The sequence below is a fragment of the Merops nubicus genome, unplaced genomic scaffold, assembly GCF_000691845.1.
Source record: "Merops nubicus isolate BGI_N331 unplaced genomic scaffold, ASM69184v1 scaffold28984, whole genome shotgun sequence".
Classification (NCBI taxonomy): domain Eukaryota; kingdom Metazoa; phylum Chordata; class Aves; order Coraciiformes; family Meropidae; genus Merops; species Merops nubicus.
In genome coordinates, this window is record NW_008603970.1 from 1,034 (window position 1) to 13,957 (window position 12,924).

The 12,924-nt window shown below is 36.0% G+C and overlaps 1 protein-coding gene across 1 annotated transcript; it reads right to left on the minus strand.

Annotated features, from left to right (window-relative positions):
- Positions 1-3,197: 3,197 nt before the first annotated feature.
- On the minus strand, positions 3,198-12,532 carry PCGF3 (polycomb group ring finger 3; the record flags this gene model as incomplete). The annotated part of the gene is made up of 7 exons (XM_008938867.1): positions 3,198-3,714; positions 5,081-5,161; positions 6,835-6,972; positions 8,215-8,303; positions 8,776-8,886; positions 9,846-9,901; positions 12,436-12,532. Coding segments are annotated over 7 exons (620 nt in total), but the record flags the coding sequence as incomplete, so codon positions are not given.
- Between the last annotated feature and the right edge of the window lie 392 nt (positions 12,533-12,924).

Genomic DNA, 12,924 nt, shown 5'->3' on the forward strand with positions numbered 1-12,924 from the left:
CATTTGAACAAGTGAGAAAAGCTATCTACATTCCTTTTAAATTTAATGGTAAGTAGACGCTACATTTACAATTTAAACATATGCCTAATAAATGCATGTTTTAAACCTATTGCACAAAAGCATAAGTAATGCTCTTTATCCATACACAACAAAAACATACAACTAAAAGCTACTCAAACTCAATGTAAAAGGAAGAAGCTTGTAAAAACATCTTACAATTTCATTTTATATGCCCGTAAATAAAGCTGGACCACAGAAATCAAAGATAGTTGGATGGTAAAATAAGACAGAAGGCTTAAAATAGAATAAATAATTTTATAAAGTTAAAATTTAAAACCCCAAATCTCCTTTAAATTCAATATTATATATTCTATCTGAATTCTCTATTTTTAATGAAACTATATTTAATGAGACTCTGAGCCTGGGTGATTCATCAGCCTCACTGCTGCTGAGGATAATGCAACAAGATACTTTTTTACCACAATTATTCACCAGCGCAAGCAATTGTGAAAACTACTTCACAGTAATGGCATCTTCATGAAAGTCAAATAAACTAACATGACCTCACTAGTATTAAGAGATAGCTATGCTCAGTCAAACTTTTAGTCCAACTTGGAACAGTATCAGGCTTATTTTACCCGATAAAACCTGGATGTAAATTAACTGTCTCTTAAGCTTCACAGAAGTGAAACAAAGCTCTGGCCCAAACGAGACCTTACTCTGACCTCAATTTAACTGCATTGTCATCTTTTAGTAAGGCTAAAGGAAATAAACATAGTCCAGAACATCCCTCCTGATGGAAAGAGTTTCTGTAGTGAAGAGGTTGTGATATGTGATTTAGAAAAATAACTGAGTTGTTTGTAATTTTTTTTTTCTTTTTACTGGTAAGGTTTTATCAGATTAAACACATTTTAAAAGCGGTTACACACAATTATGAGAAAAAAAAAAGCTGTAGGTATTAATACTAGCTTGAATTAATGTATCCATACAGGTATAAACAGTTTTCAATATATCAATAGCACCATAACATATTCAAGTGACTCCAAAGATAGTTGTAATGTTTTTGTATCTTCTGTACTGTAGATTGTTACATCAAGAGACAGATTTGAAAGGCTTCTGAATTTTTGTGTTCGTAACCAATTTCTCAGTTGCACAAGTACACAGGAAATTATTGAAATCCCAATGTACTTTAACGGCACTGCATTAATATCTGGTCGTACAAAAGTTTCTGCAGTACTCACACTCTGAGGTAGACAGATCTCGCATATATGTTATTTTTAACGTATGTATCTATCCTGATTAAGGTGGTTAATCAGAATGCTGTATGGCAGCTTTAATTTTATGTCTACATCAGGTAGAGACAGTGTCTGTGTACTCAGGGTGGACCGAGTGGACACTTACAGCCCTGTTCATATTCTTAGTGCCTCAGTGGCTAAAGCCAGTCCCTTATTTACACTAGAACAGTTATAACCACGTAAACAGCTCCAGAAACGCCCAGTATGTCAGTTTGTGTACCCATCCCTACCACCTGCATTCACTGTTTCATGAAAAGATATAAAAATGCTAGACTCGTGATATCATTTGTTCACTTTGCCAGTTCATGTAATGTTTAAGACAGGATAAAAAAAAGCTAAAATGCAGGTATCCGAGTCTACAAACAGTGAAGACAAAAACAGAGCCAACTTCAATTCCATTGCTCATATAAATGCACATACACACTCCAACACAAACCCATCTACCGAGCCGAATGTGGAGCTCTGTGTAACCCAAAAATTCAGATGCAGCTATCCTATATCCTCATCTGCAAGGACAGCAGCATTTTTTGGCCTTTGTGTGACTCTCCACCTCCACAGTTCAGGAGGCTCCCTTTCATTGTCTGTCTGCATACATTTTCATTTCTTTCCCATTCACATCTGTGATTAGTCAAAAATTACTAACTCTGCTTTCAAAGGTAAACACAAGTTGGAGCATCCCTTCCGCAGCAGCAGACCTCAGAAAGGAGGACTGAAGACTCCAAAGAAGGAAATCATGGGACGTGATGAATGTGGTGCTTTGAAAACTCAAGAAGAGGAAGAGAGTTTTAAATGCTTGGATAAACTTCTTATAGGATCAGCTTCCTGTTATCAAATAACAATGCTTTCTAGCAAAAGAGGAGAAGGAGCACAGCTAGAGGAAGCAGGGCAGTTACAGGCAAAATTGTTTTCTTACCCGAAGACAATTTATCAAAAAATAGCAGGGCTTAATAATAGGAACAGCAACTAGCATTTTCAGCTGACTGGAAAACTCCAAAAGTTAGAAGGTTAACAATCTCCAGCTGCCAATAATGTGGTATATAACCTGTTTTCAGTGACTTGACACCTGTGCCAGGCAAATACTCTCACAATCATACTATATAGCTATACTGTATACAGCTTGCAGAAATAGCTTTCAACTACTATTTTTAAAAAGCCAACAATTTCCAAAAGCCTTACAAAGAGAGCAGTGAACCTTGCTAAGTGTTACTGAGGGTGCATTCGATAACATATATAGTTTCACGTGTGTATAAAAGTATGCACACATACATACGTGCACGTGTATTACCTTGCATCCATTAGGGCTGATGCAAGCAAAATTATCAGTTAAGGCCAGAAGGTGCCAAAATAATCTTGTCTGACCCAGTCCCCTACCAAGGCAGCTAGGATATGTGCTAAATAAAAAGCTATAGTTTCCTAAGAAAACAGGAAAAGGAAATATACAGCTGTTTATAATAATCTGAGGAATATTAATCAGTCATATGAAAACTATGCAATATCACCCACAGTTGCCCAAGAGCCCATGTTTCAACAGCTAGTGAGAGAAAATTCTCTCTAAATTAAAAACTGATTTCTGCAAGCCACAACTATATAAGAAATGTTTGGTTTTTTAAAAAAAAAAAGTTCACAAATCTAGCAGAGTATTTGTCATTATGTGGTGCAATGTATGCCTCAGCAAAACAACAGGGCACATTAAAATCAACCAAAATTATTTCTTACCAAACCAACATGCATAGAGGAGTATCAAAACTTTTCTAAAACACAAAGTGAGGGAGAGCAATAACTAGGCAAAAATGACAAACATTGTTTTCCCAGATTTTCAGAAGTTTTCAATGCAGCATAATAAATTATCACCAGTCACTATATCATTAGGTAAGTTCAATGCTCTACAGAATAACTTGAATAAAGCCAATGCAATCAGGCATACTATATAAGACAGTAACACCTTGCAAAAATATAGTTTTAAAGATTCAGAATGTCAAAAGTAACTAAATGCAACTTGGTATCAAAAGCAACATTTTCAAATCACCCCACAACATTCTAATTTATTTCTGCGTAAGTTTAAAGAGATAAATCAGGCTGAGCTACATGGAACTGTGAAGTGTTTTCAGTATCTGTAAACTTAAGTGCTGGTAGTGTCTTGTTGAGTTGCAACTTCTTTCTTCCCTACAAAAAAAGTATAAATATTTTCTGTCCAGAAATCTAGGTAACAGATCCCTAGAAGAAATATGCAGAAGGACAGTCCACTATGAAAGCCCTACAGTTCTTCCAAAATTATTCAGCTCATTTGTGTCATGTGATTAGTGATGCACTAAGAAGGTGCCAGGTGATAGTCTCTGCAAAAAACTCTGTCCAGAAGGACAATAAAGTTCTCTTACAGCAAGTCCATTTTGGGTCTGTAATGTAGCAGTAGAGGTGCTTTCTGCAAGACAAAAAGATAAATTGAGAGAAATGAATTAAAAACAAAGGAAGAACTAATCTGTACAGTAGGTGCAACTTTTTTTTACTAACTAAAGCTTAAATGAGCTACCAGAGTGGCTACATGACCTTTCAAAATTTCACCAAGGCAATGAGAAGATGCAATGTCATCTGTGGAGCTCAAACAACAGACGAAAAATCCTTTTCTTTTTGTCTTAGGAGCTGATCACCTTTGCCACCAGGCCTGTTTAACATGGAAAACCCATCCACAGTAAGGGAGAAAATACTGATGTCCAGAAAGGAGCATAGGAGCATGTAGTACTTCATATTTTACAGCTCTCAAATGATTCCTCTTCTGTGAATGTACCCACTGCTTTTTTATAAATAGGTAAACTTCTAACATCCACAACATGCTGCACCAAAGAGTCGTGTGTCTCATGTGACAAATTGCTTCCACCTAATTTTTCTGGATCTCTCACCTTCCTGTTTCATTTTCAGATCCCCCAAATATGTCACTTGAGAAGGCAGTTTACAGTTCCCTTTCCCATGTGACTCACAGTTGCATAATTTCCATGATAAAGGCGAATGGTAGACTTGTACAGATGCAGACTAATTTGATGCTCTTGTTTGGTTCCCTCCCCCCATGGACTGCGTTGCTAGTCCATTTTGAAATACTAACTCCCAGTTCAAATATCCCCAAATTCATATATAGAGACTCTGCAGGTGTGACTTGCCTCCTAAGTGCCCAATTTTTGCAAATTCATTCTTACACCCATTTTACTTGAGCTGCCATTATTAATGTGATAATTAATACTCTGAATGAACGCCCCACTAGTTACTATTCCATTTCAAGGAAGCTGTTTAAAGCAAGCACAATAAGCAAGTCAAAGACGTACTCAAACATTTTTAACCAGCCTTGTTTATGTCTATAATGCTGATGGAAGATTCCTTAACTAAGAAAGACAAGCATTGCAATTACTGCCTCTCCTTTAGAAAAAATAAAATCTTGAACTACAGAAGAGAACTGTCTTGAAAATTTCTGCCTTTTTTGCATCACAGTTTCTCCATGTATGTGGATTAAAAACAGTTTTATTGGAATTAGTTAAAATGCCTCCTTTGCCACACTTAATAATGATTTGACAGTTGTTGTAAGTGATCCCCTTTCCCTCGCAATTAATACTTAATTCTCCTATCCTACATTTTCTTGGAAACAAAATTAATACTTGGTGTTTAAGGACATTGTGATAAACATTTATTAAAGTATCTTTTTATTGGGTTTGCAGTTCCTGCAGTACAGTTCCAAATGATGCTTGCTTTATAAACATTTTATTTGGTCACTTCATGATTTACTTGGAATTACTGTCTCATACCTTAAATCTCCATCTAGTAACAACTACAAACTTGAGTGTGTGGTCCTTTCCAAGAATCTCCTCATTGCATAATATGTCCAGCTGACAAAAAAAAAAAGATGACGGTTAATTCATTGGGACAGAGTAAATGAAGTAATATATTTCAGATAATAGTACAAATGCTTGACAAGATTTTTCTTCTCTGAAGACATTGGAACTGTTTATCTTGCAGTTGCTCTGCAGACAAAAATAGTACCAGGAAAGAAAAGAGACCAACATAAAGTGATAGAAGACTACATCTGTGCCTACTTAGATAGTATTGGGTGAACTGGACTTTACTGTTTGATTTAGCTTTCCAAGCAGTACTGATGCCTTTTCCTGAAAGCTTGAGACGCTTTGAAAATGGACCAATAAAATCGTCACAGACACAAAATTCACCACACAACCCTGAAAGGCCTGAATGCCCATGCAGTCCACTTACATGGCTTATCTAATTGGCAGTAACACAAACATGCAATAGTCTTTAGCAATCCACTAAGTGCCCACAGGCTTAACTCCTTCTACTGTGTACCCCTTAGTTGGTACTAGTACAGTGGTTACACCACTGTTTACAAACCTTATTTAAGAAGGTAGGAAGTGATAGTAAAGGAATAAACAGTACTCCTGAAAGTTTGTTCCTTTAGTGAAACCCAAGCAGGTTGTTAAACCACAGACTGGCACAGTGGAATGGAGGTCTTAAGCACACATACAAAAAAAAGAATTCCTGTTTTAATAGTGATGGGCTACAGCCAGGAGTCAATCACTTCCAAGCTAGCTAATAAGACAGGTGATACAGTTCTGTTTCAGCAGACTAGTAGATTTTGGGGACACACTCCAAACATAAGAGAGAGTGTTGTTTTGAAGTGTACAGAAGCTAGGAAAGAATAGCGATACAGATGCAAGCTGGCTGTTGAAAAGTTGAGCAGAAAGGTGTTGACACATTGGACTGAAAAGCACATTATTTAATTTCAATTAAAAGTCTTAATGTAATTCAGTGAATAACTGACATAATGCAGGGTTGGGAGATGTCAAGCTTGCAGTCAGTTGAGGTATCTAGAGACTGCGATGAAGACCAGCAAAGTGGTCAAGACCAGATAATTTGCATTAAAATGTTAATTTTGAATCTGAACTAGAAGTGCAAAGAATTGGCTTTCTTTATGTACTTTTCACCATAATTTCTTCTCATGATTCCAAGTATTCCCTGCAAAGGAAGGGAAAATGGGTATCTGGTAATACTCAGGTCACGGCAGGCAGCAACTTCAGGCAGGAGAAAACTGAAAACACAGAAAGGAACAAAGTATTTGTATTGATTTATCTTAAGCTGGACTTCAGTACTGTTTGTTACTGCCTGTCCCCTACACTGAGGGTGAAAGCTCTGAAAGGGTGGGGTATCCATGACTACAAGCTGCCAAACAAAGCACCTTGCGAGAGTCCACTTCAACACAAGCAGGAGCCCATAACCAAGCCTTTTAGCTCAACTGCTTATATATGGACATGAAACGATGCACTGCAGATGTAAGTCACAAGTCCTGTGCAGACCCAAGAAAGGACAAGAAAATGGCTTCAGAACATGTAATTCAGAAAATGATGTATGCTTCTGTTTCCTGAAAATAAAAACAGACTAAAAGACATTCCTTTGCCAAGGAACAATACCACACTTTCCGTAAGTTGTTTTGGTTTTTTTTGTTTTTTTTTTTTTTAATCTCCAAAATAATTTAAAAAGTTTAAAATATTACCTCATTAAAAGAAGAAAGGTTAAGTTTTTTGGCAATGAACTTCTTTAGATGTAACACTGTTGCTTGTGCTGAGCAACGAATCCATTTTCGTTTCAATCCACGCAATTTGCTGCTATTGCATTCCAAGCAGATGCTTACCTTCAAGAAAAGCACAGTCAGGGTTGGCTGGAACAATTTTCTGCAGTCCTCATTATGTATACCATGTGCAGTCTTTATTAATACAACAAAGTGAAGAAGTACAGTACTAGTGTTCCTTAAACTGAAATGCCTGTAACTCTATCAAAAAGAACAATTTTCTAACATCATATCAGTTTAGTGGTAAGCACTACTGTGACAAAAACAGATCTAGACAGGAAAAAAAAAAAAAAAATTCATTCCAATGTTGGAACAACATTGGTTCAGTCAAAATTCATAGGCTGCCAAAAGATCAAAAGAAACCTATGTAAAAACTTAAGGTAAGATAAATAGTAAGAATAATATTGCAAATTTTTAGCAATTGCTTCTAATATAACTTTCTGCTTTTAGTGCAATTGCTAAATCCAGTTTAAAACATAATTTTAACATGTTTAAAAGAGAATTTAAGGTTTAAAAAGAATGGATGGGAATGGCAAATTCTTAATATTCTAAGGATTACCCTCTTAAAGGGTCCCTCCAGTTTCTATTCTTTAATTCTCATGTACATCTTTTCTCACCCAGCTGTTCATTAGTCTAAGCTCTTTGTGATGATTTACTTTTATGAACTAAGAAGACCTAACAGTAGGTACAATCCCTTTGAAAGTTCCTTGCATTATAATTTAAAAGAAAACTATTCCAAGTTCAGCTTACTCTATACACATGAAATTTGAAAACTTAGAAGGGATGGTTATTTATCCCAAAAGGAGATTTCACTTTCAAACATGCATTCTGTTTTAAAACTTAATGGTGAACTTCCCAGCTTTCATACAGTTTTTACAGTAGAGGTCTAACACTGTCTTAATAGTACAGATTTAAAACAAAATGCATAGGAAGTCTGTAAAAGCACAAAGTATTTTATTCATAATTATTGATACACGTTCACAATAACACTGGGCTATACACCTTCAGAAGGGGGCCCAAATGATCTGAATTTATTTTGAAAGCAAATAAATACATTGGCAACTCATAAACAGTCAGAACTACCAAATCTTAATGGAAATGTCTTTAACATATTCTTCAATCCTGCCAAAACCCAAAGATGAAGCTCTCACACACACACACACAAAAAAATCGGACAACACTAACTCTTTTTTTTGTATCAGAGGACAAAAAAAGCTTGAAACAATTATTTTTCTTCTCTGTCAGCTGACCAAAGTAATAAAGCTAAAATACAAGATAAAACTAAAACATGCCTTATGAGCTCACCTGTTCATCACTTCGGTGGTAGTCATTATCTTCTTCTTGTTTTTCCTCTGAAGTTTCTTTATTTGAATTTTCATCTGGTTTAGTTTCACCTTAGATAAGAAGACAGATATGTGGGATAACACTCAAGCAGCAGCTTGTAATGCTGATATGATTAAAACAGCAGAGTTTAGGACTGCAACATAGAATAAACTTTGCTTTTCCAAAATTTTGCTTATCTGCTTAGGCAACACTAGCTGCCAACAGCACCAAGGGCCAAAGATGGGAAAACATACAACAACCTTCAGTTCAACTGCTAGCAGCCCACGTGCTGCATGACTTCATAGAGTCCCCACACAGGCCCTGCTACGGAGACCTCCTTCACCCAGAGCAGCATGCTATCACCAGCTGAAAGACTCTATGCACAGAGAGGGGACAAAGGAACAATTCTACACTCATCGTATCATGCAGCGTTCTAAATCAGCTGTGACTAATAAATCAAGCAGGCGTGTGCCTCCAGCTGGTTTATTCATCAGTTTCCTAGCCATCACCCACCCAACATAGAATGGATAGAGGACCATTTACCATTTCGATGGGAATCGAGGTGCTGTTTTGTAGAACACGTCTCCCCTTTGATGTCGCCTGGAACCTCCATGCCCAGTTTGTGATAAAACTCCCTTTGCTTTTTCATTTCCGCTGTTTAAAATTGTAAATATTAATCCCTGTAATAAAGTTCTAATGCAATATTTATGAAGTTATTCCAAACCCCTTCCCCTTCAGTGAAACAGGCTTGTCAACAAGTTAGTGGTATTGTCAGTATTTACTACTGTTATTATCTCTGCTACTGTATCAAGTCATGCCTCATCTAACTTTTCAGAGTTAGAATACTATAAAGTCATCTTTAGCTTTCATCTAATAACAACTATTATAGCATTCCTACTAGAATGAGATAGTATTTAAAATACTATGCCTTATGTATTATATACCTTAAGTAATACTATACCTTGTCTCTCCCACAATATTTCAAACTATTGTTTTCAGTTATAGTTCTGACTTTCAATATGCTAGAAATTATTTTAAAATAATCTGTTTAATCTTACTGATGTTTGAGAATGTTCTGCTTTTGCAGCTTAAATACTCATTTAAATGAAAGTTGTAACATAAAGATAAAAAAATTACTGGGCAGTTATTTTTATAGTTGAGCAGTTCCAGTCCCAAAGAAGATTATAAAAACACAATTGAATTATTTGTGAAGAAAAGACTCACACAGTAGCAGAGATTTTACTGAAACAAAAAGCTGTTCTGTGTTACATTCTAACTGATAATTCTAAAAAGCTGGCACAACAGGTTTAACTACACAGTTTAATAAGAACAAATAAGAATTAGTGTGCCTACATTCAAAAGTTGAACGCTGCTTTACATAGTACTACTTTTCGGATAAATATCCCATTTTTTCTCCTACCACCCACCTGAATTGCTGCTAGTATAGGTAGGAACTCAACTATTCACACAAAATGACACAAATGAAGGAATATGGTTTCCCATTGTATTTTTCTTCAGTTACCCTGCTATTTTCATCACCTGAAACATTTCTTTTAACATGCTGAAGAAGTATGTGCAAAATGACCTTTAAAAAAGGTCATACCACAACTTACCTTCTTGGAGGCCTGGCACAAGTTTGTAAACAATATCTTGCATTGTTCTGTCATGACTAGCAAGAAAAAAAATAAAATCAAAAGTTGAAGCCAACCATCTAGATTCAAAACATTTCTCTTTTACATCAATTTAGTACTGGAACTTTTTAAACCTCTAAATTAATCTAAGAAGAATTTCAGTGCTCAAATCAGTAACATGAAGCAAATTATGGAAAAGCACAGGCTAAGATAGAAATCCAATGGAAGTGTGAGGAACATAAGTCTTGGACATGTGGAGGATGATGCCCCATGGAACATGGCTTCTGGCATCAAGGCACATATGCCACAAATAATCTTAAAATACTTTGAGGTAAACTAATTTTTATTACAAAAGAAGCAAGGATAGTCTCTTACCACTGCAGACTTTTCTGTTATCTTTCTAGATTACTTATCTCTACTAGACTTCTCAAAAATACAAAGTTCACAGAAAAAGACCATAACAGTAATATATTTTGTTCTTAAAAGCCAACATTTTACCTGTTGAGCAACATTATAGCAAAATTATGCATCTGTTGTATAGGTAGTGTGACTCAAATAAAAGAAAGGTAATTAATCCTACTGGAGATGGAGCAGCAGGACCAATTAAGACTCATAACTTTAATTCCCAGCTCACATAGACAAAATTATCTTTTTAGTCTAAAGTCACTGTCTGAAAGAAACAAAATAGTAGCCCAAATCCAATTGATAAATAAAATCAGAAACACTTCAAATCTTTGCCTTGGCTGCTGCAAGATCATTACCCCAACAGAGCCTGCAATTCCAAACACTGAATCTGACCTAAACAGGAGAAGAAGCTTAAAAAAGTCGCCTCAGCTTCTCATCACCTGACATAAGCACTTCACAGCAGTGGAGAACAGTGAAGAGGCATGGACACGGTGACAAATCAAGAGATCTACAATTGACCATTACTATCTTTTCTGCAGCACTACAAGAAGAATCAATTATCAATAATTCTAAATTAATGTTATTCAGACAGTAAGAATCCCACTTTCACAGGCTGGGATACTCAAGTATCACATATGGATTGCAGCAACATTTAAAAAAAAAATATTTCAACATCAGTTAGTAAATCAGTCACCACTGTTAGGTCAGAGGTGAGAATTTAACAGCATTCAGAAATGTGAAACAGGAGACACATTTGGTTTACCTATTTTCCAGATAGAGGGAGATGAACAGGGGTGTCAATCTACATACTACGACAAACTCCTGACTGCCAGTTCTTTATTAAAGAAATAATATATCCAAAAATAGGCTGGGCAAAGGCTGTTTCATTCTTGAAGGGGCGGTACTTTATAACTGGTCCAGCCAAAATATTTCCTTTGAAGTGTATTCAATGGCCAAAACCAAATAGCAAGCCCTTTTCTAGCTGTTCTCCATTTGATGCTGTTTCCTGGCCCCATGTGGCCCAGAAAAAAAGCTTCTGAACCATGGCACTGGTGTATTTGTGTAGCTTTAGAGAAGGTGAACACAGTCTTGAATGCCATTTATCCATTCTTGCCTATTGGCACTTACTTGTCCCTTCAAAGCCTACACTCACATAGGGTATTATCAGTGCATCATACAATGCATTATCAGTCTACACTATTATTCTTCAAATGCAGAGATGGCATAAGTAGTTTCAGGCTCCTGAATCTGCATTAACTTGAGCAAACTGTGTATAGAACACTGACAGTTTTCTGCAAAAACGAAGAGAAATAGGACTAATTTTCTGTAAGCATTGCTTCAGAAGTTCTAGAACTAAGAAAGGCATATTGAAAACTGCCATGAAGAAAAGCAAACTCTTTATGGAGGAAAGCAAATTACTACTTGATACACAACAGCTAGTGGAAACACTGTCACAATGGATCTTCGTTAGCAAAAGTTACTATAGCTCATTAAAATGAAAGGGAAGCGCTGAAGGAAAAGAAAGGGAATGTCTTTTCTGAAAGCTAAAGAAAAAAAACACAACAAACACAAAAATACTTTGTAAGAAAAAGGAAACCAATGAGCAATACTACTTTCACGTTAGGTCAGCAAGTGGCAGCCTTTGTGCAGGGTTCAAAACAGATAAGACTGTTCCAGTCTAGAAATTAAAGCCACTGGTCTAGTATTTTTGGTGCCATATTCTTATCTGTTCCTATGAACAAAGAAGACCTTTGAAAGGTTAACTGAACAATAAAGCTGACAATTATTTCTCTCATTACTCTGTCAAGCACTGAAAAGCACTGTTCAACAAAGGATTTTATAAAAGCATAATTACTACAAATGTTTCATTTATGTAGTTTTTATGAGCCAAGCATCCAAAATGAGGAATGACTAAATCCCATCAAAACTCTGTCATGGTTTAACCTCAGCTGGCAACTAAACACCACACACAGCCACTGAGGAGAATCAGGAGGAAAAGACAACAAAGCAATAAGGTTGCAATAAGGACAGTTTATCACTGTCAAACTTCCACTTAAATGTTTTACATGCTGATAAACAAATAAGAAAATTTAGGACAAAGGTGTGTTGCATTAAAGAGTTAAATACACTGAAGTGAAGCTAGTTGCAGTTTTGCCTTCATACTTACCCAATATACTGTAACGGGTGGCTCTGATGTATAACAATTCTACAGGTCGGACAGGTGTTGTTTTCCTCCAAATATTTCACTAGGCAGCTTCTACAGACTGATAACAACAACATTCATAATTAAAAAGAAATAAAAGCAGCATAATGAAAAAAAAAAAAAGTTTCTTTTTCTACAGTTGCAGGAATATACCCCACTGAAATTTATGCGGTTCATTTTTTACAGCATGTAAGCATGATGTCTAGCCATGCAGAATATAGCTTCCAATACCTCTCATTAATGCTCTTGATAGAGGGAAAATGATGTACTAGAATTATGGCATCTATATATAGCCAGTCTTCCCAATAAAACATACAACAGACAATCTTACTCCAGAATTTACTAGAATAGCAATTTCTAGCAGGTCAACATCATATTGCTTGCACCATTCAACTAATCACATGCCATTAGGATACCAAGTCTACCTGCTTTAACCATGGTCACATACAGAAA